Below are 24,130 nucleotides of genomic sequence, written 5' to 3' on the forward strand. Positions count from 1 at the left end.
AAAAAGTGCCCCAAAAAAAAAAGAATCATAAATTAAGTGAACTGAAAGACTTGAAAGACACAATTCCTGAGATGTGCAAAATCGGTTTATTTTTGTAGACATTTTTCAGCAAACATTATCCAATCTGCTCTCCAATCTTGACAAGTATACACAAAATTAAACATACCAGAGATGAGGTGGAACAACGTCTTCACCATAAAAAAAGAACAAAAAAAATTTCTGTCTTTCAAAGGCACTGTCAAACACCTACATGTTAACCTGCTATGAAACACATGAGCCTTGTGCTAAAAGACTTTTGTAAAACACAATCCTAAATACTGATATGGCCATAAATTCATGGGAAAAAAAGGAATTTAAAAAACAGAATGTAAAACATGTTACTGCCCTCCAAAACAACATGCCTTCATACTAAAAACTTTCTGGAAACACGTAGATGAAAACAAAGCAATAAACCCAAGATTTAAACAAACTTCATACTTTCTTGGTCTGTTTATCATTAACTTGCTGTAAATTGTCCTCAGAAGCAACCTTCAGTCAGCAGTCGCCTTTGTCCTTCTCTACTCTGATACTTTCTTTGGTGATCGCAATGAGGTGCAAAGATACATAGAACAGTGCAATCTGCTTCTACGGGGCGTGCTGATACAGAGAGCTGCGTGGATGCAGGTAAGGCTGGAACAGTGGCACCACGATACAAACAAGTGGAAAGGAGAAGGCATCTGTGTGAGCAGCAGCGGCGGCGGCGGCAAGTTGAGAGACCACATTTCCATCACAGGCCCTCTGCAAACCGAAGGATTATTCAGCTTCATCTCTCAGAGTGAACCTGAAACAAAGAAAAAAAATGTATGAGTAAACCTGAAAAATCAGAAATATCTCAGGCCCACATGTACCATTCGTGTAATACTCTTAATTTTTTTCCACATCTGAACGTCCACTCACCATTCTGTGACTCCAGAGGTCAGGTTCATCTCCCCCAACTCGATCTGCACCTGAGCAGCAACAGCATCAAGTCAGCGTCTCTATAGGCCGCAGCTCTGAGTCCTCAGTTTATTTTCAGGTGAAAATATAATCTCCCAAAATCACTGTGAGGAACTAACCTGTCCAATCACGTCGCGGCTTCTGAAGGAGGCGGAGTTGTTCTTCACCGATACACTCAGGCGCCTGAATCTGACCTCCTCCGCAGGCAAATCATACTCAAATCTTTAAAGATAATAAATACGACAAGGAAATGAGCACCAGAGACCGTCAGAGACACTGAAACCTGCACAGAACTGAAGATTCAGAACCGAACCTTTCATTGTACTCTGGGTTGAGATCTCTTTTCTTCACAGCGGTTTTCCTCTTGGTGGCCTTGCTTTTGTCTGGCAGCAGCATGATGGAGACGTAGCTGTCCACTCCGTCTTTACTTTGAGACAACAGGCCTCTGCGTGAAAACACAAAAAGCTCATTTTAAAAATAGAAAAAAACAAGTCTAACTCGTAACAGAACTCGCATTACCCCGGTACTCTCTACTTCAAAGCAACGTTTTAAAACCAACAAGAATGCATTACTTCAATGAAACGAGGAAGAGTTATAATCACTGAAGCATCAGCTGTTGTCTCTATTTCACTAAACTCTTGTTTACTAACAAAGGAACATGTCATTATCACCGACAGTGTTATTCATCAACTAATCCAGCAGTGGCGAGCAAAGTACAACTAGAACTGTAACACGAAACTTATCAATGAGTCATGATCACATGATCAATAACCTGGACAGCTCTGCTATAGGTATTATTTATTTACAGGTCCATTTGCAATGTATGTAATGCCAGTTTATTCCTGCTGTCATCAATCACATCCTTGCATTGTACATTTAACTTAAAGACATCAAACTGACATTTTTACCACACACACACACACACAGACACAGACACACACACACACACACACACACACACACACACACACACACACACACACACACTTCTTTGTGTTTCACTTGACAGTTTTACTTGGCATCCACACACACCTGCAGGCATGAACGATGACGGTGAGCTTTCTCTCTTGCGCGGCGTGCGATAGAGACAGCTTCACCTGGCCGTTTCCTGATCCAGAGGCCGCACAGGGCAGAGCTCCTGATTCAATCAGATCGGCCATTTTGGAATCCAGAATCTGTTGACAACCATCCAGAGTGAGGAGTGAGCGCCACCAAGCTGAAGGCGAAGAGCTAAAGCCCCTGACCGTCCTTCTTGCCCGTCACATGTAATCACCTTGAGTTCAGCCCTCAGCAGAAGCTGACTTTCAGGCGAGGCTCCGTCCAGATGAAACCACTGATCCAGGACCAGCTGCGGCGCTGTGAGCAGCTCCCAGACAGGAACCACCAGAGACCCCATCGGCTGGTCCCAGCCGCTGGACAGCTGCCAGGCAAAAGAGGGCGAGCATATATCATAAGAGATTCATGAAGGATAACTGCTAGAAAAAAATAAAAAATGTCTTGCCTTCACCACGAGCATCTGACGTTTAGGATCATGGACGAGGAAGTAGAAAGACTCGTTCCACTCAGGACTGGTGCTGCGGTCGCACAGCTGAGAAGGCATGATAGAACACATGGTATGGCTCTTGCTATCAAAAAGCCCTTCACCACTGAGAAAGGAGTGACATTAGGAGTCTCACTTTGGTTTTGTAAGTTGTTTCACCCAGAACTAGTTCAGCTCCGGCTTTGGGTTCTTTTCCACTCTTCTTCAGCTGTCCAGGAAAGAGGCAGATATTTCAGCTGCATGGTTCAGTACTTTGCAGGCCGTGTCAGTAAATGTGAATAAAGTGGAGGTAACTCACAGGTAAAGCGTGTGCTGCCTGAATGTAGACAAAGAACAAAGCTGCAGAGGGGAGTGTTTTATTCTGAAAAGACTGGAGAGACTGCAGCTGCAGCACCTGTGGCATGAAGCACAGCGACTCAGGTAATGTTCCATGTTGGAATGTGACCATACAGCTTTGGAAAAGAGGCTGCATGTGACGTGCATGAAATAACTTAAGGCTGCAACATCGGGGCCCACCTGATCGAGTCTGTCTGAGCGAGACACTTTCGGAACCCACTCCAGGATCAAGTGAACACGGCCAGATTTCACGTCATTCAAAGTGTACCACTGCGATGGGAGCAGCAACAGTTATTCATAATAAAAACAAGTGGCACAGTTCAGAGTTCAGAAATCACAAGGTGAGACTTTGGACTTCCCGGTTAATGACTAACCTGATTTGTGTACTGCGACCTGACGACCTCCTTCAGCTTAATGTTGAGCCTGTAAACAGACGAAGAAACTGGTTAAAGAATCTTATTCATGTGGCACACTGTCCCAATTAAAGGATTACAACTATTTAATGCTGACTTCATATCAATGACAGTCAATAGATTATATTTCTCATTAAATTCTACTGAATGAAAATACAGATACATCCCAAAAATTACAATACATACATTGTGCAGGTTGATTTTTTTAATTAATTCAAACAGTAAAAATTATTTAAATGCTGAATTTATTATTTCATATTTTAAATTCTAACAATTTTTTTTCTTATTTGAATTATAAGTGAACATTGAAAATAAAGTATTTCAAAGTATTTTACTTTTTTCATTTTTTTATTGCTAATGACCAAATCAATTGAAGTTATTTTTTTTAGAATCTGAAGCTTTTTAATCTATATTTTATGATTGCATAAATTACTGATGAAACAAATTTTAAATGCCACTGTAATTTATTTGGAGATGTCTCTGTATAGTTCAGTTTTAATTCAACAATAATCCACATTTCTATCGTCCAACAGAAATGAAAAATTAACAGGAATGAATAGATAATAAATGTGAATTCAAGCTGTATATTTTATTGACTTGAATAAAATCATTACTTTCTTTATTTTATTTTAAGTTGAGGCAAAAAATGCCACTAAATGACCAATTTATGAAGCATTAAAAGGATTGTTTTACATTGATTCCTTTGGTTCGTCAGAGATGTTTCTTTAATACCAGAAACACCCTGCAGGACATTCACATATACTTTATACACACCTTCCTAAAAAGTCATCGGAGTCTAAATCCTTATCGAATGCTTCAAAATTGATGTCCTGGACGCTGTTCTCACGTAAAACAACCTGTTCAAAACAGCAAAAAGAAAAAAACAAATTTCACAGTTGCTTTTCGTATTTTTCACAATAAAAGAGTTTGAAGTGTTGAATATCAGGAAACATGTGTTCCTTTATTCTGAAACTGCATACCTCATACATTTCGTTCCATGTCGGGTTCAGATTCTCTTTGATCACGTGACTCTTGAATGAAACCCCTCCCACGTTGATCTTGACATAAGGGTCACTCTTGCCCTTCACCATTCCTCCCATCAGGTTGTCTTTTGCCACCAGACTCTGGGCCTCCAGGAGGTGAATCCTCAGCACCCCCTACAGGAGGACCAGCGCAATGACACATAAAAAAAACAGACTATCAATGCTTTATGCTGTTTATTATTAATGTTATAGTTAGAATGTGTAGCAGGATCCAGTATTATCATTAAATGCATCTGAGATGCATCATCTTTTATTCATGGGTTCATCTGGAAAGACAGCAGCATCCAGCAGAAGAATTTATGCCTGAATAAATGTAACAAAAAAAAAAACCTTGATTCCTCTTGTTCATCATTTTCTAGGTATCACACTTGGTCTTAAGGTTTTGGTTATGTGACGCATGTGAGCCACATCCTGTCAGCAGCAACAGGATACAAACATTTCAAGCTCTGCTTGTCTCGCTGCTGATAACAGTGGAAAACAGGTCATTATGATAAATATAAAACCTTTGATTAGTGGACACAGTGACAACCCACAAAATAAAATAAACTGTGTGAACTAACTTCAAAATCTTGAACTTTTTGACAAATACTGTAGTTCTTTTAGACACCTGCATAGTGAATTATACACACCAGTGAGAGCCAGCATGACTGGATGGATAATTTGTCAAACAGTTGTTTCTTTCTTGAAGGTACAAAAAAATAAAGCAGATTTCTGAGACTTTGTTATGCTTGTTTTATCGTCGGCTGAGTTTAATTGTCAAACCAGACACAGACACATGTCCAGTTTTATTATGAATGAAGTGAATCGAGTCCTTCTTTTACAACATGGGGACCTTTCAGGCATTCAATAAACTTCTCATCAGATCCACTAAAAATAGCAGCATGAGCTGCGGGCAGAATTTCACATGACATTTTAAAATGAGAGGAAGAAGGACATGACTGGAAAAAAATGTGCTTTTGGTTATTGGAAACAAGCTGAAAACCTGCAGCACTTACGGTATTTTTAAATCCTCAAAGCAAATGGAGGAAAAAATACTTGATTTTTATTTGCTTAATCGTCTAATAAAATTTTAATTCACTGTTGCGACTGACTAAAAGTGAAATAAATGATCGGGTTTATTTTTATGAATGTTCAACAGTTTGAATTCAAACAGTGAATTCAAACCCAAGTCAACCGCGACACTGTTTTTAACTCTGCAGAACCAAACCCACCTCTTCACCGAAGTCCGGAGTCGGGGTCGTCTGTGGCGGTCTGGGGCTCTCTGTGACGTCTGCAGTGGGAAGACCTGTCACTGTGGTGTGAGCAAGAGAGTCTACACCAGCACTACACACACACACAAGAAAAAAAGTCACAGTATTGTTATGTTACTTGTTGGTAATAAAGCCCTGCAGCGGTCGTCTTGTTGATGCGGTTCTCACCTCTCTGTGTGTATTTTCTGAGGTTCGAAGGCTCCTTTACCAGCTGTGCGCTGCTGTGAGGGATACTGATCTACATTTTGTGGCTCTTCCTCCTGCTGCAGAAACAACCTCAGATCACCAAGATGGAAACAGAGCATTAAGCCATAATAGCAGCTGACCGGCATGCGGTGTGACTCACGGCAGCAGCGGGGAGTGTCTCGAGAGCAGCGGCCGGTTCAGCAGACGCATCACTTCCTGAGACAGGATCTTCTGATGCCGCTAACCTGATAACACACGATGATCTTACAAAACATGACAGCCAGACTGAACTGCAATAGAGCTGCATTATCTTAGCATTCACTCAACTCTGAGTAAACAAGCATAATTAAATATAATGATATTTCCGCCCTGTTTCTGCTTCATTTGGTATTCATGCTGTTTGTATTAAAACTACACTCTCAGGTACAACATATTCATGACTCACTCGTGTGTCGGCAGCTCTGAGCTGTTTTCCTCCTCCTCAGCCGCTCTGAACGTCTCCTCAGACGGAATAATTTTCTCTTCAGTCTTTGAAGCAGACGGCTGAGGGACCTCAGTCATCCTTGAGTTGAGAATCTGTCAAAGACAGCATTTATGATAAGTTTTATGTCTGTCGTACTGGCCCTGATCTCCAGTGTGGATACATTTGCATACCTTGAGTTCGGCCCTCAGGAGAATCTCACTTTCAGGCAACGCTCCGTCCAGATGCTTCCACTGATCCACCACGAGCTGCGGCTCAGACAGCAGCTCTCTCACAGGAAGCACCAGCGATCCCATCGGCTGGTCCCACGCGCTGGACAGCTGCAGGGGACGCCAGACATTTACTGTGTAGCAGTATGCGGAAAATATTGATCATCAGCACTTTGAGGCGATTTGTTTACCTTCAGTATGATCATCTCCTCTCTTGGGTCACGAACCAGAAAGTAGAAGGACTCGTTCCACTGAGGCGATCTGGAGCGATCGCAGACCTGGAAAAATAGACGAGGAGTTAGAATCAACAGCAAAAATATTGCATATCACTAAATAATTTCAACTAGTATTTGTAACAGTATGGAAAAGGGTCTGTTCATTTACTTTATTCATTTAGTCTTTCTGTTGTTTGTTTTACGTTCCACCACTGGGGGGAGTCAAAGTTAATATTTCAACTGAACAGCTTTTATTTTCTTTGTCAGAGTTTTCAATAAAAAGATGTGATTCAGTTGCTAAAACAGCTTCATAAAAATTCTGAAGCAGACATTCTCTTCTTATTTTATGTCTTATTTCCAGGAGTTAGAGCAGAACTGTTTGTGTAAGAACAGTAGGAATAACATAATGTATCACTGTGTGCAGCCATGACAGTACCAGAAGCTATTTTCACACTTTGCTCACAAAATAGCAAAATTAACATTAAATTCATGGCATAAGCATCATTCGCATAAGCGTGAAAACACACACACTGAAGACTGAGGAAATTGTGCCGCCAGGGAAGAAAGAAGGTTCTGCCAACATTAATCCAGATTTAGTCTCTAGATTGCACTTGGCCCATTTTTATTTGGCCAAAAAAACCCCCCAAAAAAACAACAGGTTGGTTATTTCAGATTTTGTCGAAAAAAATTTGCCTTCAGAATGTCTCGAGACTTGTGAGATGAAACTATGGGAAAAGTTTAAATTAGTCATTCTCTCTTAATCTTAATCTTTAAAGGTGAGCTTCTAAATTAGTGACTCTAAATTGACGATGTAGGGATCAACATGTGTTATACCTGTGATGGACTGGAGACTCATTCAATAGGAACTCTACATTTTGATGGTATTATCTGGGACCTGCTGAGGCCCTCGGGTATTCCATCAAGATAAAATGAGTGTAGAAGATGTGTGTTTTCTCCATGTTTCTTACCCACACCATACCTTGGTTTTATAGGTTGTGTTGCCAAAAACAATCTCAGCTGCGGCCTTGGGCTCCTTCCCACTTTTCTTAAACTAGACACAGAAACGCAGAACATCACACTGACAGTTTGTTCTCACTTTTTGGAATTATGGTTAGAAACTCATCATCAGCTAAACAAATGGAAAAGTCAGTTCAGGTCATTGTATTTAAAACAGTGACTGTTGTCTTATGTAGGAAGTAGTTTCCACTTTATGTCAGCAGACAGTATTTGAATCAACAGCTTCCTTCCTGACTCTGAGGTGACTTTAAGCCTGAGACTGCAAACTAATTATGGTGTTTCATCGCATTCATAATTACAAGGTACTCACAGGCAGTGAGTGCGCTCTGTCCAGATACAAAAACAGCAGAGCAGTGGAGGGAACAGCTTTATTCTTGTAGGACTGGAGAGCACTGAGCTGCATTACCTGCAGCAGAGAAACAAATGAACAACAGATCACAGCGACTCATCACTGATTAGGACGATGACGGAGGCAGATGATGTTCTAAATAGTGCCGATGGCCAAGACTTACGCAATATAAATCTTATTAGAATTCATATAATGAGAAAAGAACCATTAAGAGATGATCTAAGCCTCACTAACCTGGTCCAGAGGGTCACTGTGTGATACCACAGGAACCCACTCCAGGATGAGACGGACACGACCAGACTTCACATCATGAAGCGAATACCACTGAAACAGAGGGGTTCGCCCAGTCACTCACAGCTTTTCACACCACAGGAACACATTATCAGATATGATCTGCACAGAATTCCCACCTGGTCTGTGTACTGGGAGTGGATAACATCTGCCACACTGACTTTGAACCTGTAAAGCACAATAAAGAAATAAACTACATCAATTATATTTTATATATACAATTTATTTAACATGGAGCTTGTTCGGTCGTTCATTGATTCATTCAGTTTTTCTTTAAATTAGTGAGGTGATATGTCTAAAAATCCCGCTCTATGGAAACTGTGGCTAAAGACATGCGGGGTCTGGCAGGTGTTGAACCCTCCCATCCGTCCTCACCTGCCAAGAAAATCATCCTGATCCATGTCTTTATCAAACAGCTCCACTTCCACCTCCTGCCCTGACTGAGGCTGGAGCACCACCTGTGGGGGGATAAAGAAAGATTCAGTAAATTCACTACAGCATTGAATATTTCACCTCCACAAACTGCTCTTTTTACCTCATACATCTCATTCCAGACTGGGTTCAGGTTCTCCTTGATCACGCTGCTCTTAAACATGACCTCTCCGACTTTGAGTTTGGCGTAGGGGTCGCTCTTTCCCTTCATCATACCGCCCATCTTATTATCTTTGGCAACCAGATTCTGGGCCTCCAAAAGGACGATTCTCAGCAGCCCCTACAGAAATGGACATGTAACTATGAAAGATTTCTACTTGGTCAATCACGTTTACTATTTCACGCTGCTCTTCTGTAACCTTACCTCACTGGCAAAGTTTAGGTCAGGAGAAGTATGAGGAGGAAGCGATACGGCAGGGCTCGGTGGTTCCTCCACTTCCTCTTCGGCCACATCAGCAGCCGTTTCCTTCACATTCGCATCTTCATTCAACGACACTGAAGGGACAATAGTCTCTACAGGAGGAGTGTCCACTGAACTGGACCTGGAAATACAATCAATACAATACAAGTCCAATTCCAAGAGATATGAAATACTGCAGAACATGAGCCTCACCTCAGCTCCGAGTCTGTCTCCTGTTTCCGCGGAGCAGAGGAAGGATCGGATATTGAAGAGACCTTAGACTTATCAGCGCCACCAGGGCACTTGCTGGGAATCAGCATCTGTAATTAGATTTATATGACTACTGTTGCACCATGTACATGATCATGACAGTCCTTAAGGAAGGAACTAGTATTAATGCTGCTCCAGCAATTCCCAGAACTAAGCGTCACTGAAATAAAACAGATCTGAGGCTAAACAGACAAAGTGTAACATACATCGGTTCACTCACTTCTAAACAACCGTGTGTGCAGATAGTGTAAACATGGACAATTCACATGCAGTGACGTCTCCTACCTTGAGTTCAGCCCTCATCAAAATCTGGCTCTCGGGTGAAGCTCCGTCCAGATGAAACCACTGGTCCAGGACCAGCTCTGGTTCAGACAGCAGCTCTTTAATGGGAACTATCAAGGAACCCATGGGCAGAGTCCAGCTGTGGGACAGCTGGACAAACAGAAATTTGACTGTCAGTGGAGGAATGTTTGTTGTAAAATATCTGATTACAGCAAAGTTCTAATTAAAAGCCCTTCTTAGTGCAGTTTCCATGTTCTACCTATGTGTGCATAGGGAAAATTTTATAAACTAGTGACGAGGCTGCCCTGTGGTTCTGTTGTTACTACTCTTGCCTTTGAGTCCAGGCCTGTGGGGCCTTTCTGCGTGGAGTTTGCATGTTCTCCTTTAGTGTGAATGGCTGTTCATTAGCAGCCAAATTTAACAACAAAAACCAAATTAAAGTTGTTTGGTAGTCTTTTTCCATTTATAAGGCACGTTCTTCTATTTAACTCTGACTGTATTTCACTTTCACCTTGATGATAAGAATATCTTCTCTGGGATCAGAAACCAGGAAGCAGAATGCCTCGTTCCACTTGGGCGAAGTCGTTCGATCACACACCTGAAGAAGAGATGAAGCCAGTGTTAGTGAAAGGATGATGTGTCATATTTATTATTCAATTCTTGATGGATCAGAACACTCACTGTGGTTTTACGAGACATATCTCCAAGGATGATCTCAGCTCCCACTTTGGGCTCTTTTCCACTCTTCTTCACCTGTGGAAGCAAACAGGCAGATTCAAAAGTTAAGTGCTAATCTTTCCTCTGCCTAACTTGTAATCACATTATGTTCACAGCGGAATTAAGAGACTCACTGGGACGCCGTCTGCCTGCTCCACGTACACAAACAACAGGCCTGCAGAGGGAACCGTCTTGTTTTGAAAAGACTGTTTGGAGTAGAACTGAAGAACCTGAAGACACAAGAAAAACTGATTAATAACAAAAAAAAAAAAAATCCAGCTCAAAGTGAACGTTATTATTCAATCTAATGTGAGAACACAGACCTGGTCTAGTCGGTCTGATTCTGAGACCGTTGGGACCCACTCCAGGACCAGGTGAAGTCGGCCTGATTTCACATCATTGAGAGTGTACCACTGAAAAAAAAATAAATAAAAAGGACAAAAGCATTTTAATGTTGCTGCATTCCCAACAAGAAACACAGCCACACATACATGTTTGAGTAAGCCATTTTAAAAACGACAATAAAGGAAAGCTACTGATCACCTGATCGGTGTACTGAGAATCAATGATGTCCTTCAGACTGATCTTCATCCTGTACAGAAATAAATATAACGTCAGGGTGCAAAATCTTTTCAGAAAATCATTTCATTCACTCACAAATAATTACCTGCCCATGAAATCATCCTTCATGTCCATGTCTTTATCGAACACCTCCACATGGAGCTCCTGGCCTGGAAGTTGGGTTAATATCACCTGAAGGGAAAAGCCACACATTTATCCATCCATCCATCTTTAATCCACTTCATCTAACTTAAAGCTGCAGAAACTGGAGCTGAACCGAGATAACTACAGACCGAGGCAGTGTCCACTCTGGACAACTCACCAACAAAGAGAGACAAGAGACAGACACTCACATATTTATATTCACACCTACTGGCAATTTAAAATCACCAAATGACCTAAAAAAAGGGTTTGGGACTGTGAGAAAATAGCCACGCATGCACAAGAAGAACATGCAAACTCCACAAAGAAAGGAAACCAAGAACCAAGATCTGGCTTTGTGGCGAGAGTCTTCATCACTTCATTACAGTCCAATCAAAAACACCTGCAACCTCAAATTATAGAGTCAACAGTCATTTTTCTTTACCTCATACATCTCGTTCCAAGTGGGGTTGAGGTTGGCCTTGCGCACGTGGCTTGTGAATGTTTCACCCCCGATATTAATCTTCACATAGGGGTCGCTCTTCCCCTTCACCATGCCTCCCATCAGGTTATCTTTAGGAACAAGGTTCTGACCTGCCAGCAAGTGGATTCTAAGCAGACCCTGGAAAATGATCAAGATTCAAATTAAAAAACCAAATGAATGCAAATGATTAAGACTTTTTTATTTGTTTTAGATTAAAAACAAATGAGCGCATCAGCGACCAATACCTCTGTAGCAAAGCTCGGATGAGGAGACGCCTTCTGCGGCAGCTGTGCGGACGACCCAGCTGCCAGATTAGATGACGCATCTGATACAATATGTTCCTCATCCAACCACAGAACCTTTGTTGGGAGTGTAAAAAAATTTGAAAGACACTCAAGGAAATGAAGATATATAAAACAATTGTAACCTGGTTATACCATAATATAAGTCTACAGTGAGTAATAAATAATGAAGACACGAGATGCCTATGCTGTTATCAGTAAATGAAAAATACATAAAACTGAATAGAACAGAACTAGAATGTCCATGATGCAACTAATAGCTGAAGACAGTGTGGCTGATTGTTCATATTATTTCCAAACATGGCACACTGCAGTGTGGGAACAGTGAATGAACTGTGCTGCCATTCACCCTGAGAACAGCGTTGATGTAGATGCGGCTGGCTGGTCCAGAGTTTTCCAGCTGGAACCACTGGTCCAGAGACAGGTTAGAGTTGGACAGCAGACGGGACAGAGGGATGGTCAGACTGCCCAGCGACTGGACGCGGTCCGCGTCTTTCACCTAATGGAGGATTACAGCATTTTCAAATAAGCAGCCCACCGAGGTCTGTTTGTTCTGCAGCGTTGTTATTAAAAGCCGATACCTGAATATCTATGTCCTGTTTGTTCGGGTCTTGGATGAAAAAGGTAAAAGCGTCCTCCCACTCTGGATTGACGGTTGTGTAACAGGTCTAAAAATAAAAACAACCCAGCCCCATGTGAAAAAAGAAATCAATGAAAGACAATCTGAGGGGAAGATTTCTCCCTCTTCCAGCAGATATACCTTGCTCTCTCTTGTGATGTCCTGCACAGACAACTGCACCATGGGATTGGGCTCTTTGTTCCCCTTCTTCATCTGAAAGACACGGTGAGGCGTGTGAACGGGGACATTTTGTAACCAGGAGCAGGGAAATAAATAGACTTATCTGCTTTCCTAGAAACACGTGGCTGACATGAATAATAGTGTGTATGCGGTTACCATAGCAACACACAAATAACTGGCAAGAAGTACCACAACGACCACGAGGCAAACGAGGAACTATTAATCTACAGAGACAGTTGACTTTGTGGAGTCAGTCCCCCGCCGTTCTGCTTTCACTGCACCATGGCAGCCGAAGCTGGCAGAGCGGCGTGCGCGTTCAGAAGCCCCAGATAAAGTTAGCCGCACGCGTTCACAGTGATTGAGGTCGGGGACTGAAGGCACAAATATGTGGTATGTGAGACAGTTGGCAGTTGCAGTTCTGCCCCAGCTTAACCACACGCAGGAAGCAGCTCCGAGCGAAGCACGACTGCGGGCAGAGAGGGTAGAGGTATTTGACTCACAGGAAGTGCCTCAGCCTTATCCAGATATACCACCAAGATGGCTGAAGACGGCGGATCGGCCGTCTTGCTTGTGACGCTCTCATTCCTCTTCAGGATCTAGGCATAGATCAATACATGAATAAATAATAATCATTTTTTTAAGTGCTATGGACACTGCCAAATGCTGCATAAAATACATAATAATTTTAAAAACTCTGAGAAATGTATTGAAAGTTCAAATGAGATGATCAAACCTGCTCCAGTCGATCAGTATTAGGCAGCAAGGCCAACCACTCCAGTCTGAAATGAACCCGTCCAGTGGGGGTGTCTTTCAAGGTGAACCACTAGAAAGAGAGAAAAATGAGCAATATAGCATGTGAGGAAGTGAGCAACAAGCACAGGAAAAGTGACTCAGTATGTAAAAATTGTTCTTCAGACTACTTTTTTTACTACTCTTTTATTTTTTCTTTTCATCACTTGTAATTTATGTTGTGGTTTGCATAGAAATATACACCAAAAGAAGTGCCATTGTGTGTGCAAACGTTTGATTTTCATAACTCAAAAAAGAATGGAAAATGTGAAGAATCTCAGTGGAAAGATAGAATAGCTGTTTTACTTTCATTACATACTTTTGTTTAACTTATTGTTTGTTTTTTCAGATCTCAGCCAGAAGGTCAGAGCACATTTTTTAAGTCCAAGTTCATTTTTAAATGCAAAAGACAACACTAATTATGAACCAGACTTGGAGTCCCTCCAAAACGTGGGTGACCTACATTCCCTGAATATCTTTTGAGGAGACACACAGATAAGTATTCAGTGATGCCACTGCTCTGAAAAGCGTTATGTTCCCTGGAAAATCTTGTTTCTGGGATGTACTGTATGAATAAAGTTGATCAACATTAATCGCTTCAATCAGTTTCAGAAAACTATAGTGAGGAAAATGTTGGATTTCATCCAGTTTTGGACAAAATTCCACAGTTTAAAGGAGCAGTCATGCAGCAGAAGTCATTCCACAAAAGCGTGCAATCATATGGCATCGTTCCATGAACAAAGTGGAATTTTTTTGTCAACATTGATGCAATAAAGCACATGACTTTGACTTAAAAGGTAATGCACAAAGTGCTAAACATAACTAGAATGATTCACTTACATCGTCAACAACGATGGATTTCTTCACAATGCCCAAATCCAGTTTGGTCCTGAGAGAGGAAGGAAACGAAACAAAATTACTAACAGATACAGCGGAGTAAATATAGTACTGAAAACAAAAGGACAGAAAACACGACCAGCACTGTAACTCTTCCCTTTGTTTGTGAAAAGTGACAAATGAACGGTGGAAAGTGAAATCGGGACATTCAACAGAGACGTGAATTATGCGTCTGTACCTGCCCAGGAAATCATCCTGGTCTGGGTCTTTGTCATATACCTCCACCTCCAACTCTTGACCAGGCACTTCATGGACTATAACCTGATGTACAGGACACACATAAGGACATGAGGACTGACACAGAGTCGTGTATGGAAGCTGGTCGCAGGCTGATGAAGGGAGGCGGAGCTCTTTGATTCCTTCAGTATTATAGGAAGTGAAATGATGGATTTGAATGCCTCAATGGAAAACAGACTCAATCACTGTGTGGAGGTATGGCACAAGCCTCCAGCTTTCAAAGGCGCCTCCCTTTGCCTCACCTCGTACACCTCCGCCCACTTGGGAGAGTCTGTGTTATCCACATGCCGAGAGGTGAAGGTCTGAGGGCCCACCCTCAGTATGGCATAGGGGTCAGACAGGCCAGCCATGACCCCTTTCACGTAGCTGTCCTTAGCTGCCAGGCTCTGCGCTTCCAGGAGATGAATACGCACAACACCCTGACAAAGAAAGACGGGGTAAGACACCACTGTTTCCTCATATGGGGTGTGATTATCAGTCTGGGTCTGCTGGTGCATATGAAGGTTTCTACCCTCGGCAAGGGAGAGCGAAGGTGGGCGACATGCAAGCCAGGAACCAAGGGGACCACCAGGCGGTTGGGAAGAACCAAGAAGGAGGCAATGGCGTCCATAATCATGCTGTCTGACATGACACTGCAAAACACACAGGACACAGGATGTACATTGAAACCCCTTCAGTAACAGAGCAACAGGGTTTATGTTTATTGTTTATCATCCTCACTTCAAGCCAGGGATGTCCAACAGATTAGTCAGTCCTGTCCAATTGATGTCCAGTTTCTGGGAAGAGAGAAGGCAGGAAATATGTCCAGTAAAATCAATCAGGGTCGATGAGAAGTCATTAGCACACAGCTGTACACTGATGGGGGGGTTGATGGTGCACCGAGAAGAAAGAACAAATCAAGAGTGAGTGCAAGAACGTACAGGCCGACGGATGAAAAACATGGTGACTGCACCCACGATGGGCACGTCTCCAATCAGAGGCTCCAGGATCACCCGCATCATTCCGTGCAGCTGATGACAGAGAGACGAGAGCACGTCTGTGAAATTATTGCTTAAGATAAAGCCGTAGTTAATCTCAAACCGAACACTCCTTCTAGTTATGGTCGTTTGCAATAAATGCCGTTGCATAATTTGGCAACACAAGGGTTTTAGAGCCAGATGAGAGAACACACCTGTATTCCTTTGACTCCGGCTTTACAGAAGTACCTCTTCACTTCAACATTGATTTCTACATTGCCAACATAGCTGAGGATGCACAAATGGAAATATTACTGATAATGAAGGATTTCTAAAAGTTAAAATGTATAACTAACAAAAGCAGAAGCTAAAAAGCCACCTGATATAGAGGTCGAGCAGGACCTGTCCTTTGTCGTTCTCTGTGTGAGCCTTGATCCCGACAACCTTCATGGCCTGAAACACACACAAAACTTCATTTATTGGAACGATGTGAAATACGGCTGTTAACTATGAGGACAATCACAGTGACGTCACGGTGCAGCTTTACTATCTGCCATCACCTTGTCTCCCATGTCCACCTTGGTGAAGCTGAGGGTCTGGAGGTGGGAGCTGGAGGCTCTGATGGATGGAGCGATCGTTTCCACCAGGAGCTTCTCCAGGTACTGGCCAACAAAGGGCCACACCTGCTGCAAGACCTGGTGAGTCAGGCATGGACATGGGTTTAGATGCTTTCATGTGTAATAAAAATAACATTCAATGTTTCCCTTTCAAGATTGCCACAAAAAACGGCCGCTTGAAGTTAATGTTTCAGCAACATGGTAACAAAGCTCTCTGTCAGACGCCTTGGTTTCGTTCAGGGAAAACAAAGGAACGACAGAGACAGCTGGAGCCAGTTGAGCCCCCGCAGCTGTTGGTCTTATTTGGGTCTTTGCATGCTGTCGGACACACACATGAAGTCTGTGCTACTCGTGTAGCAGCGTCCCACTTTCTACAGTGCAGCGTGGCTGCTTCATACATTAGTTTGGCCATCGATCAAATCACACTGGAAAAGAATCTTAAAGTAGAGGCCTTGTCTGTTTGTGCCTTTCTGTGACTGTAAAAAAAAGAAAAAGCCCAGAGCATTGGTGAGGAGTGAGTCATCAGCTGTCTGCTTCTGTGGCTGCTGAAGCCTGAAGAACGAGGATATCTGCTGACCGCACTTTGAGTACCCAATCTCAAACTCTCCTTTGTCTGCTCTGTGACGCTCACATCATGTGGCCCTGCAAGTATGAGGACTTTTATGTCTGTGTGTCCATATTAGTGGTTTAGCTTCTCTGAGCTGCAGGAGCAAAGGAAGACGGGGAGGGACCACAGCTGCAGTTTTATTTAGTTTTGTGAGCCCAAGCAGCTCCTCCTCCTTCCTGTCAGCCTGTAATGAAATGGAAATGTTGAGAGCGTTGATTGGCACTGGGCCTGCTCTCTGCAGTAGTGGCAGCCCTTCTGGAGGCGGGGCCTTTCTGGAACATGGCAGCAGCAGCAGCCACGGCCATCTATCTGCTAACACCAGCTGCTAACTTCGCACACACCAACAAGTGTCCATCACCACAACAGCTGGGATAATGAATAGACAAATGTTTGTTTGTTGAGTTAGAACGGGAACGGATAGTCATACAATGAAGAATGGAAGCAAAGTTTACCTTATTCAGCCATTCAACCTTCTCTACCTCTGGGAAGTTGACCTGAAGGAAACAAACACAATGCAGACACATTGTCTTAAAGTGTATAAGGCATTATAAACACACAACACACGGAAATGATGCAGCCTTAGATCCATCAATAACATGGCTGATATCGTAAAAGTAAATGCTTATAAAATCAGTTTCTCATCAATTTTTCATGTGAGATAATAGGATTGGGTAACACTTTATTTGAAGCCCCCTGTATAACACAAGTACATTTATAAAGCATTATAATGCCATTATAACACGTGTAGCTATAGTTATAAACATTCACAGATGATCACAATACCAGGACCTAACCCTAACCCTAACCCTAATCCTATGCTGTATAGTGCTGTATAGTGAGTTATAAAGCATTGTGATCATGTATGAGTGTTTATAACTACTTATAATGTGTCATACCGGGTGCTTAAAGTAAAGTGTTACCTAGGATTGCAATTTAAGTGCTTATTGCAAAGCCTTATCCATGGTCATATCTAGGAAAACCTTTTCAAACATGTGCACAATATGGTGGCGTCCCTGTTTTGCCAGGAACAGTCTAGTTATGCATGCAACCTCTGAAATTACTCAGGGAAAGAGGAACCCACAGGAAGCTGATTTGGGTGTGGCCCGGTGTTCTGAGTCAAAACACTCCAATGTGGGCTGCAGCATTTCCATTTTACCTGCTTTCACTTTGAGGATTTCTTTTTTTGCATAACTATTCTTCTTACTCATTTTCCGGCCAACGTTGGCAAGTTTGCACCTCCTTGAACCTTTTAGTGTTTTACTAGTTGCTCCTTTGCATTAAAGCACTTATTTGTGCGCTTTGAAAACTCATGCATATGCAGAAAGTAACTTTTATAAATGTGCATGTGGAAATGTTGGAGGGATAAAGCAAAGCAAAACTGCAGAAAAACGCACGTGCTTCACCGAGTAGTTTATAAAGAGTATATTATAGAACAGTGTAAGATAGAATATTTTATTGAAGCAAATAAAGGCTGAGTTGGGATGGGAATAATCTCCGTGACATCCTGTTGAGGTTGTCCAGTATGGCTCACTGCAGGACGCTGGGTGGATGCAGCTCGGGGTTATTCAAGGTCAAAATAGGCCTGAATAGAGACGACAGCAGCAGGGGGGGCATTCAGCCGTGCGGTCGCCCCTTATCTTACCCACGCAGGGAGATCTCGCTTGATCCTGGAGCCTCTGGAGAACGCCTGCTCCTCCTCGCTGCTCAGCAGCTGGATGGCCGACTTGAGCCGCGCCTCCTTGGCCTCTCGGGCGTGTTTCCACCCGGTGTACACCATCATCCCGAACACCAGCAGGCTGGTGCTGACCCGGTAATAACCGGCCAGGTAGACGGGGAGCAGGGCGCCCAGGCATTTGCCGAAGGTCCAGAGCACGGCCACGGCGCTGATGCCCCGGGGCGCTGCGGACTGTGCGGGCGGTGCGGGCGGTGCGGGCTGCGCGGGCTGCGCCTCCCCGCTGCTCGCTGCCTTCTTCTCCGCCTCTCCTGCCTTCGGCTCGCTCGGATCCGACTTTTCGTCCTGCATGGCGTCAACCTTCCCCGGATAGATACTCAGCTCTGAACTACGGGTGTGTTCTCTTCTTCACGGTTAACTTCTAGCAGTGCACGTCCAGCGCGCGAGGCGTACCTGAGCCGTGTCCGTACCGCGTCTCACCGCATCTCGCGCTTACAAAACGTACCGATAATCGACGCACTGAACGAAAATAAAACCAAAAAAAAACCCCCCCACTGGTTCAGGAGAGGAGTCCGCCAGTCGTCTTGCCCCTCAGCCCAGTCCCGTTAGCCGGATGAAAACACGCCCACTGGAGCAAAAAAAGAGAAATCATCCTCCAGTCTCTCCCCGCTGCGTCAAACATCTCATTAGTGGAAGTAGTTTTAACGTTACACAATTTTACTGAGATTTTTTTTTTCTTTCCCTGGCGCGGCGCTCACAGGGAGTGTTTTTTGGCCCCAGTGGAACCCTGAGCTCTGCTACAATGGAGGAAAACACTGCGTCCTGCTGCAGTTTGTTTTAGAAGAGCAGACTGGACATTTTTCCTCCATCCCTGAATCCGGCAGAGACTCCCGGTGGATCAGCTCCACTGTTTGCACAGCTACACGGATATAAGGCTGCAGAAGAAACACAGATTATGTTTAAGTTTGCACAGTGTGACTCCTCCCAAATAGCCCAAGCAAAATGTGTTCTGGAGGAGTGTTGTTTAAGGTGTGTTATACATTATGTCAGTATGGTCTCATTGGCTCCAATTTATTCTGCAACTCAGGAAAATAATCCCAAATCTGAAGTTACAGAGAGGAGCATGTGCTGATGGTGACAGTGTGAGCCCCACACAGCCTTGAGATTGAAACATAATCCAGTGGGTGGGTTTATATTAAGATTCACACTTCTCCAAGATGTTTGAAAACTGCGCAGTCAACAACATACTGATCTCTCTGCTGCTAATTCACTCTACAATGTGTGTTCAGTGATAAAAAAAAAAAAAACATGTTCAATATTATTTGTGCACATTTAGCTGCATTAATGAGCAAAAAAGTACAGAGACAGGCTTGATAAAGTGATTTTTTTTCTTTGAAGGTGCAAAGTACCAAAGGTAATTTACACTGAAGCAACAACTAAACCACAAACTGATTTCCAATGTCTTCATTTTCCCACATCGTGAACAGAACAACAGTCTCAGAAATTGTTTGAACACCGACATTGAAAAAACAAACAAACACACAAATAAACAGAATTCTTCTTGGATTTACAGACTGTTCATAAACTGGGCAATCTGTAGAAAAAAACTTACTGTGACAGCACAAACCAGAAGTGCAAGGAGAAGCCACTACTGAGGCTGCCCTCTGGTGGAAACAGTCTGTAGCTCAGTGCTGTCATTGGTGTGGTGACCGACTCACACGCAGCACAACGTCTGTTTAAAAAAACCCACATGAGGGATTCAAGAGTCACACATGAGACTGACCGACAGTCTGAACTCATTCAGTGTGGCAAAGTGGTGATCCTCATGCTCTGACTGGCGATGGGGTAGGACACCATGGGCGTGGTGGCGTGGCTCATGGTGATGCCCGGCAGAGGCTGCGTCATGGACACCGCCACCGGGGCCACGGACACGGCCACGGGCGCCATGGACACCGGGGGGGCCATCCCCTGGGCGATGGTCTGGGCCAGGGCCGCCGACAGAGGAGTGATCTCGGGGTTGAGGTGCGGTGGGGGGGCTGTGGGCGGGGCCGCGTTAGTGGGAGGGGCCGCGGGGGCCCCGGTGGGAGCCACCAGGTCCTGCTGGGTGACGGGTCGGGGCTGGAGTCCCGCGCTGCTCAGGGTGGTGTGGGTCTGGGCAATGCTGTGGTTGTAGGAGCTCACTGAGCCCACAGGGGGCGCCAGAGTCTGCTCGGTGGGCGCAGGAGTGGAGGAGAGCGTCATCACCTTCGCCTGGCTCCGAAACTGAGCGTTCTGCTCCAGCAGGACTTCGTTCGTCGCAATGAGATTGGAAACCTGAGAAAGAAACGACATCGCGAATGATTACCACAACACAACAAGCAAGTTTTTGCAGCAATCAATAGTGACAAACATTTTATAAATTCTATGTTTTTCTTAAAACATTGGTTAGTCACTTTATTTTCCACAGATCTATCAGACCCCTGCATGATAGTACTGTTCCAGTCAAAGCAAATTCATCATTCATATTTGGACATTTTCATAAATTCACAACTCAGGCAGCCAATTCCAGCTACAGATGGGGATTCTGTTTTCTTCATGAAAAGTTTTTATTCATCAGTGAAAGTAAGAAGCTGTAAATCTGTAGTTTTGATCCTCAGAAAGCAGCAGCAGTGTGGGGGTGTTTGGTAAACTCCTGAACAGATGTGGGTTTGCTTCAGGGATTCTTTCAGGACGTTAAGTTATTCTTCTTTACTGATATGATGTTCCTGCATAGGGCTGTATGATGAAGGGAAAACTGTTTCCATGAAAATATGGAATATTTTGACTTTGAGTTCCAAGGGACACTGTGTGAAGGACACACTGCCTTGGAGTTGAAAAGATTCCAACATTCGTCTTAATAACAGATGTTATTCTGGTGGTTATCGCCTCTATAAACTGGGCTGACCGGAGCCATGGGAGAGAAGGTTGGAGTTCTGTGCGATTGGAATTTGTCAAAAATAAGCAGATTGATAAATTAATTAGTCACCAGTTCTGGTCTGGACAACTTTACATTTGACTGAGGCCCCTTTAAATTGTTTCGAACATTAGACATTTCTTTTTGTTTTCCTCAAAAATCTACATTTTTTAGAGTCACAAAAATAGGTGCTGTAGATTACTGAAAAGGTGCATTTATGCAAAACATTTATTTTGAAATGTTAGCATGAATTTGAGCACCATTGTAGGGCGGACTGGATCTGAATGCATCAGATTGTTCCCCGTCACTGAATTGTAATTTTTGCTGAATTTCAAAACAACTGAAAAAGCAAACATGATGAGGTGATTGAACAGTTTGTGAAGATATTCCATAGTTATAGAGCAGATGAAGTTTCAATTAAAGATTGATTCACTAACTTATTAAAGTCTGCTTTATATGGAGGGGGAAAAGGTAGAGGTTAAACAACACCAGTGGACAAATAGCTTCAATTACACACAATTTAAAAACAATACCTGCAATAAATACTCCATTTAAAACAGAGAGCCTCTGATATTCAAAATGTTACATTTCTGGGGTGAAATATCTATTTAATAGGAATAATTTCAGGGCAATCTTTGATCAGATCAAAGAAAAAATTCCCCAAAGATGTACATTATATTTATATGTATCAAAATTAATGCTAAAAAAATCACAGACAAATTGAATGTACACTCTTTTTAAGATTAAATTTTAAGAAAGAAAGACAATTTGTTTGTAATTACGCATTTGTGAGCAACCACCCCACTATATGTAGTGAGATAAATGTGTATACAGTAGGTGGTTAGCCAGTTCAGCTGTGGAATCGTTTTAGTCCTAACCTGCTTCTTCAACTCTTCCACTCTCTTCCTCAACAGGGAATTTTCTTCCTCGAGGAATCTGTACTCCAGAGGACGATTGGCCAAGGCGGCTTGAACTCCCAGCTCATAGTGTCCGCTTGAGGTTCCGTCAGTCAGACGAAGCCCCTCCAACCGCCGCCGCTTCATCTGCAGAGCTGTGTGGTCCATGGACGCCTCCAGGGAGCCGGGATCGAACAGCCCGCTCTCCAGAAGTGGGTCGTACACCGAGCACGTGCTCCTGTCGTAACGTCGCTGCCCTGAAGAACTTATGGACAGACAACCGCCAATACCCCCTCCGCCTACTCCCCCGACTCCTGACATACCTGGATCCCTGCACCCACCCAAGCTGGGGCAGCCTGTCCCCATGACGGCGCTTCCGCCTCCACCTCCCACGAGTCCCTGCATTCCTCCACAAGTACCTGATCCTCCTCCACCAATCCCCCCGGCAGCATTCACTAACCCGCTGGCACCAGGCCCCATGCCAACACCTATTCCAACCCTAGAAGGGTCATATTCATAGTCCTTTTTCACATGGCGGAATTTGCATTTGTTGCCCCTCTGACACTCTCCTTTGAGGAAGTCTCGGCAGATAGGAACCTCCCCACGGCTGTGGGGGAGATCCGTGGGGGACAGGCCCAGTCTTGCTGCTACGTTCCCTCTCAGCCTAAGAGGTAACTGTCCAGTTTTCTTGTAATGGTCCTCATCCTCCTTAGAGCCGTGGACAAAGCGGCAATTGGAGCGCATGCACTCCTTATTTTGATGGTCGTGACAGAAGATGAACTCGTTCTTTTGCACCCCCAAGTCCGGCACCTCGTTGACATCTGGGTGCCTGAAGCGGCAGCGCTTCCCCCTCTTGCAGACGTTACGTATGAAGTCCCTGCAGACACCGTCCAACGGGGGTCCTGCACCTTGTCCCCCTCCTCCACCATTCCCACAGCCGTTGCCGTTCCCAAGCGCCCCTCCTCCACCCATGGCCCCCGAGACAGAGATGCTTCCTCCGACACTTCCTCCAGAGCCTCCCCTGCCCTCTGCAGAGCCCCCTGTCAAACCAGACCCAGGTCCTCCTTCCTCGCCCAGACCACCACCGCTCCCACCACCACCGGACAGGTAGGAACTGTCCCGGTCAGGCATGGCGCTCGGCCCAGCTCAAGGAGAAAATTGCACTCATGTGTATGAGAGGAGGGTCGACGTGATCCGGCAAACATTCACATACAGGGGTCAGGAAAGCATGGATTGTTTTTGTCCTTGGAGAAATTCAACCTGCTGCCCAACCACCTGCAAAACACAAACAGACGCACCATGAGACAGGTAGGCGCAGAATATCTACATATCATTAACAAAGTAATCTAAGATAAGGGAGAGGAGAAATGCTGATTTGAGCAGAGCTCGAGATGTAAACACGTGAGTGAGTATCGTAAATGAAAGGCATCGCGGATCTTGTTGATGTTATGAGTTAAAAAGTACCAGCAGATGTAAATATAATGAGAAGAAACACATGATCGCACCTCGGATAAATACAAAGGTTGTCTGCGAGAGGACACATTAAACCGAACAGAAAAATGCCGCTGTGGTGGAAGAATAGCTAACAGGACAGCTAGCACGGGCTACATGCTAAAGTTCTCTTACCAAAATACACCAGAGCAAGAGGCAAACCAGTGACCGACCGAGCAAAAACGATTTTCTACGACTTGCGGGTACGTCTGCGGCCACGGCAGCCGGGCTTGTTTTGTGTTGGGATCGATCACCTTGTTTTTGTTGACTCCTTTGATGAAGCTCCGCTGTTTACTACATTTCTTCACATCAAGCTTAAACCAACGAAGAAGAATACTGACGT

General features: G+C 43.9%; 2 protein-coding genes across 3 annotated transcripts; both read right to left on the reverse strand.

Moving 5' to 3' along the window:
* Positions 1–67: 67 nt before the first annotated feature.
* Positions 68–19,002, reverse strand: LOC115387897 (extended synaptotagmin-1-like). The gene is made up of 52 exons (XM_030090793.1): positions 18,439–19,002; positions 17,249–17,290; positions 16,133–16,267; positions 15,952–16,025; positions 15,788–15,860; positions 15,537–15,626; positions 15,337–15,392; positions 15,128–15,248; positions 14,859–15,035; positions 14,558–14,640; positions 14,323–14,371; positions 13,427–13,516; positions 13,194–13,289; positions 12,655–12,726; positions 12,476–12,562; positions 12,244–12,393; positions 11,838–11,951; positions 11,554–11,730; positions 11,074–11,159; positions 10,950–10,998; positions 10,730–10,819; positions 10,541–10,636; positions 10,371–10,442; positions 10,201–10,287; positions 9,693–9,839; positions 9,351–9,457; positions 9,102–9,279; positions 8,841–9,017; positions 8,681–8,763; positions 8,425–8,473; positions 8,249–8,338; positions 7,976–8,071; positions 7,628–7,699; positions 6,625–6,711; positions 6,398–6,544; positions 6,189–6,319; positions 5,904–5,988; positions 5,726–5,820; positions 5,519–5,630; positions 4,245–4,421; positions 4,039–4,121; positions 3,226–3,274; positions 3,032–3,121; positions 2,814–2,909; positions 2,652–2,723; positions 2,477–2,563; positions 2,249–2,395; positions 2,008–2,150; positions 1,289–1,420; positions 1,095–1,197; positions 937–986; positions 68–820 (listed from the first exon to the last, which is right to left on the reverse strand). Exons 1-52 carry the CDS (start codon positions 18,817–18,819, stop codon positions 793–795), a joined length of 5,460 nt encoding a protein of 1,819 aa, XP_029946653.1. The 5' UTR covers positions 18,820–19,002; the 3' UTR covers positions 68–792.
* An 842-nt stretch (positions 19,003–19,844) lies between these two features.
* LOC115389077 (zinc finger CCCH domain-containing protein 10-like) lies at positions 19,845–24,105 on the reverse strand. 2 transcript variants are annotated; one of them, XM_030092466.1, is made up of 3 exons: positions 24,042–24,105; positions 22,279–23,571; positions 19,845–20,781 (listed from the first exon to the last, which is right to left on the reverse strand). In XM_030092466.1, exons 2-3 carry the CDS (start codon positions 23,425–23,427, stop codon positions 20,269–20,271), a joined length of 1,662 nt encoding a protein of 553 aa, XP_029948326.1. In that variant the 5' UTR covers positions 23,428–23,571; positions 24,042–24,105; the 3' UTR covers positions 19,845–20,268. The 2 variants fall into 2 exon arrangements, with proteins under 2 accessions (XP_029948326.1, XP_029948325.1); XM_030092465.1 differs by having other exon boundaries at positions 23,923–24,096.
* Between the last annotated feature and the right edge of the window lie 25 nt (positions 24,106–24,130).

The sequence above is a fragment of the Salarias fasciatus genome, chromosome 5 (assembly GCF_902148845.1).
Source record: "Salarias fasciatus chromosome 5, fSalaFa1.1, whole genome shotgun sequence".
Lineage (NCBI taxonomy): Eukaryota > Metazoa > Chordata > Actinopteri > Blenniiformes > Blenniidae > Salarias > Salarias fasciatus.

What these genes read in the sequence shown, in the direction of transcription:
- LOC115389077 (XM_030092466.1), bottom strand. Translation starts at nt 23,427, where the DNA reads ATGCCTGACCGGGACAGTTCCTACCTGTCCGGTGGTGGTGGGAGCGGT. An exon ending in TGGAAGAGTTGAAGAAGCAG is followed by an intron (nt 20,782 to 22,278) that starts GTTAGGACTAAA and finishes TTTCTTTCTCAG; the next exon opens with GTTTCCAATCTCATTGCGAC.
- LOC115387897 (XM_030090793.1), bottom strand. Translation starts at nt 18,819, where the DNA reads ATGCAGGACGAAAAGTCGGATCCGAGCGAGCCGAAGGCAGGAGAGGCG. An exon ending in CATGGAACGAAATGTATGAG is followed by an intron (nt 4,122 to 4,244) that starts GTATGCAGTTTC and finishes TGTTTTGAACAG; the next exon opens with GTTGTTTTACGTGAGAACAG. An exon ending in GCCGCGACGTGATTGGACAG is followed by an intron (nt 987 to 1,094) that starts GTTAGTTCCTCA and finishes GTTGCTGCTCAG; the next exon opens with GTGCAGATCGAGTTGGGGGA.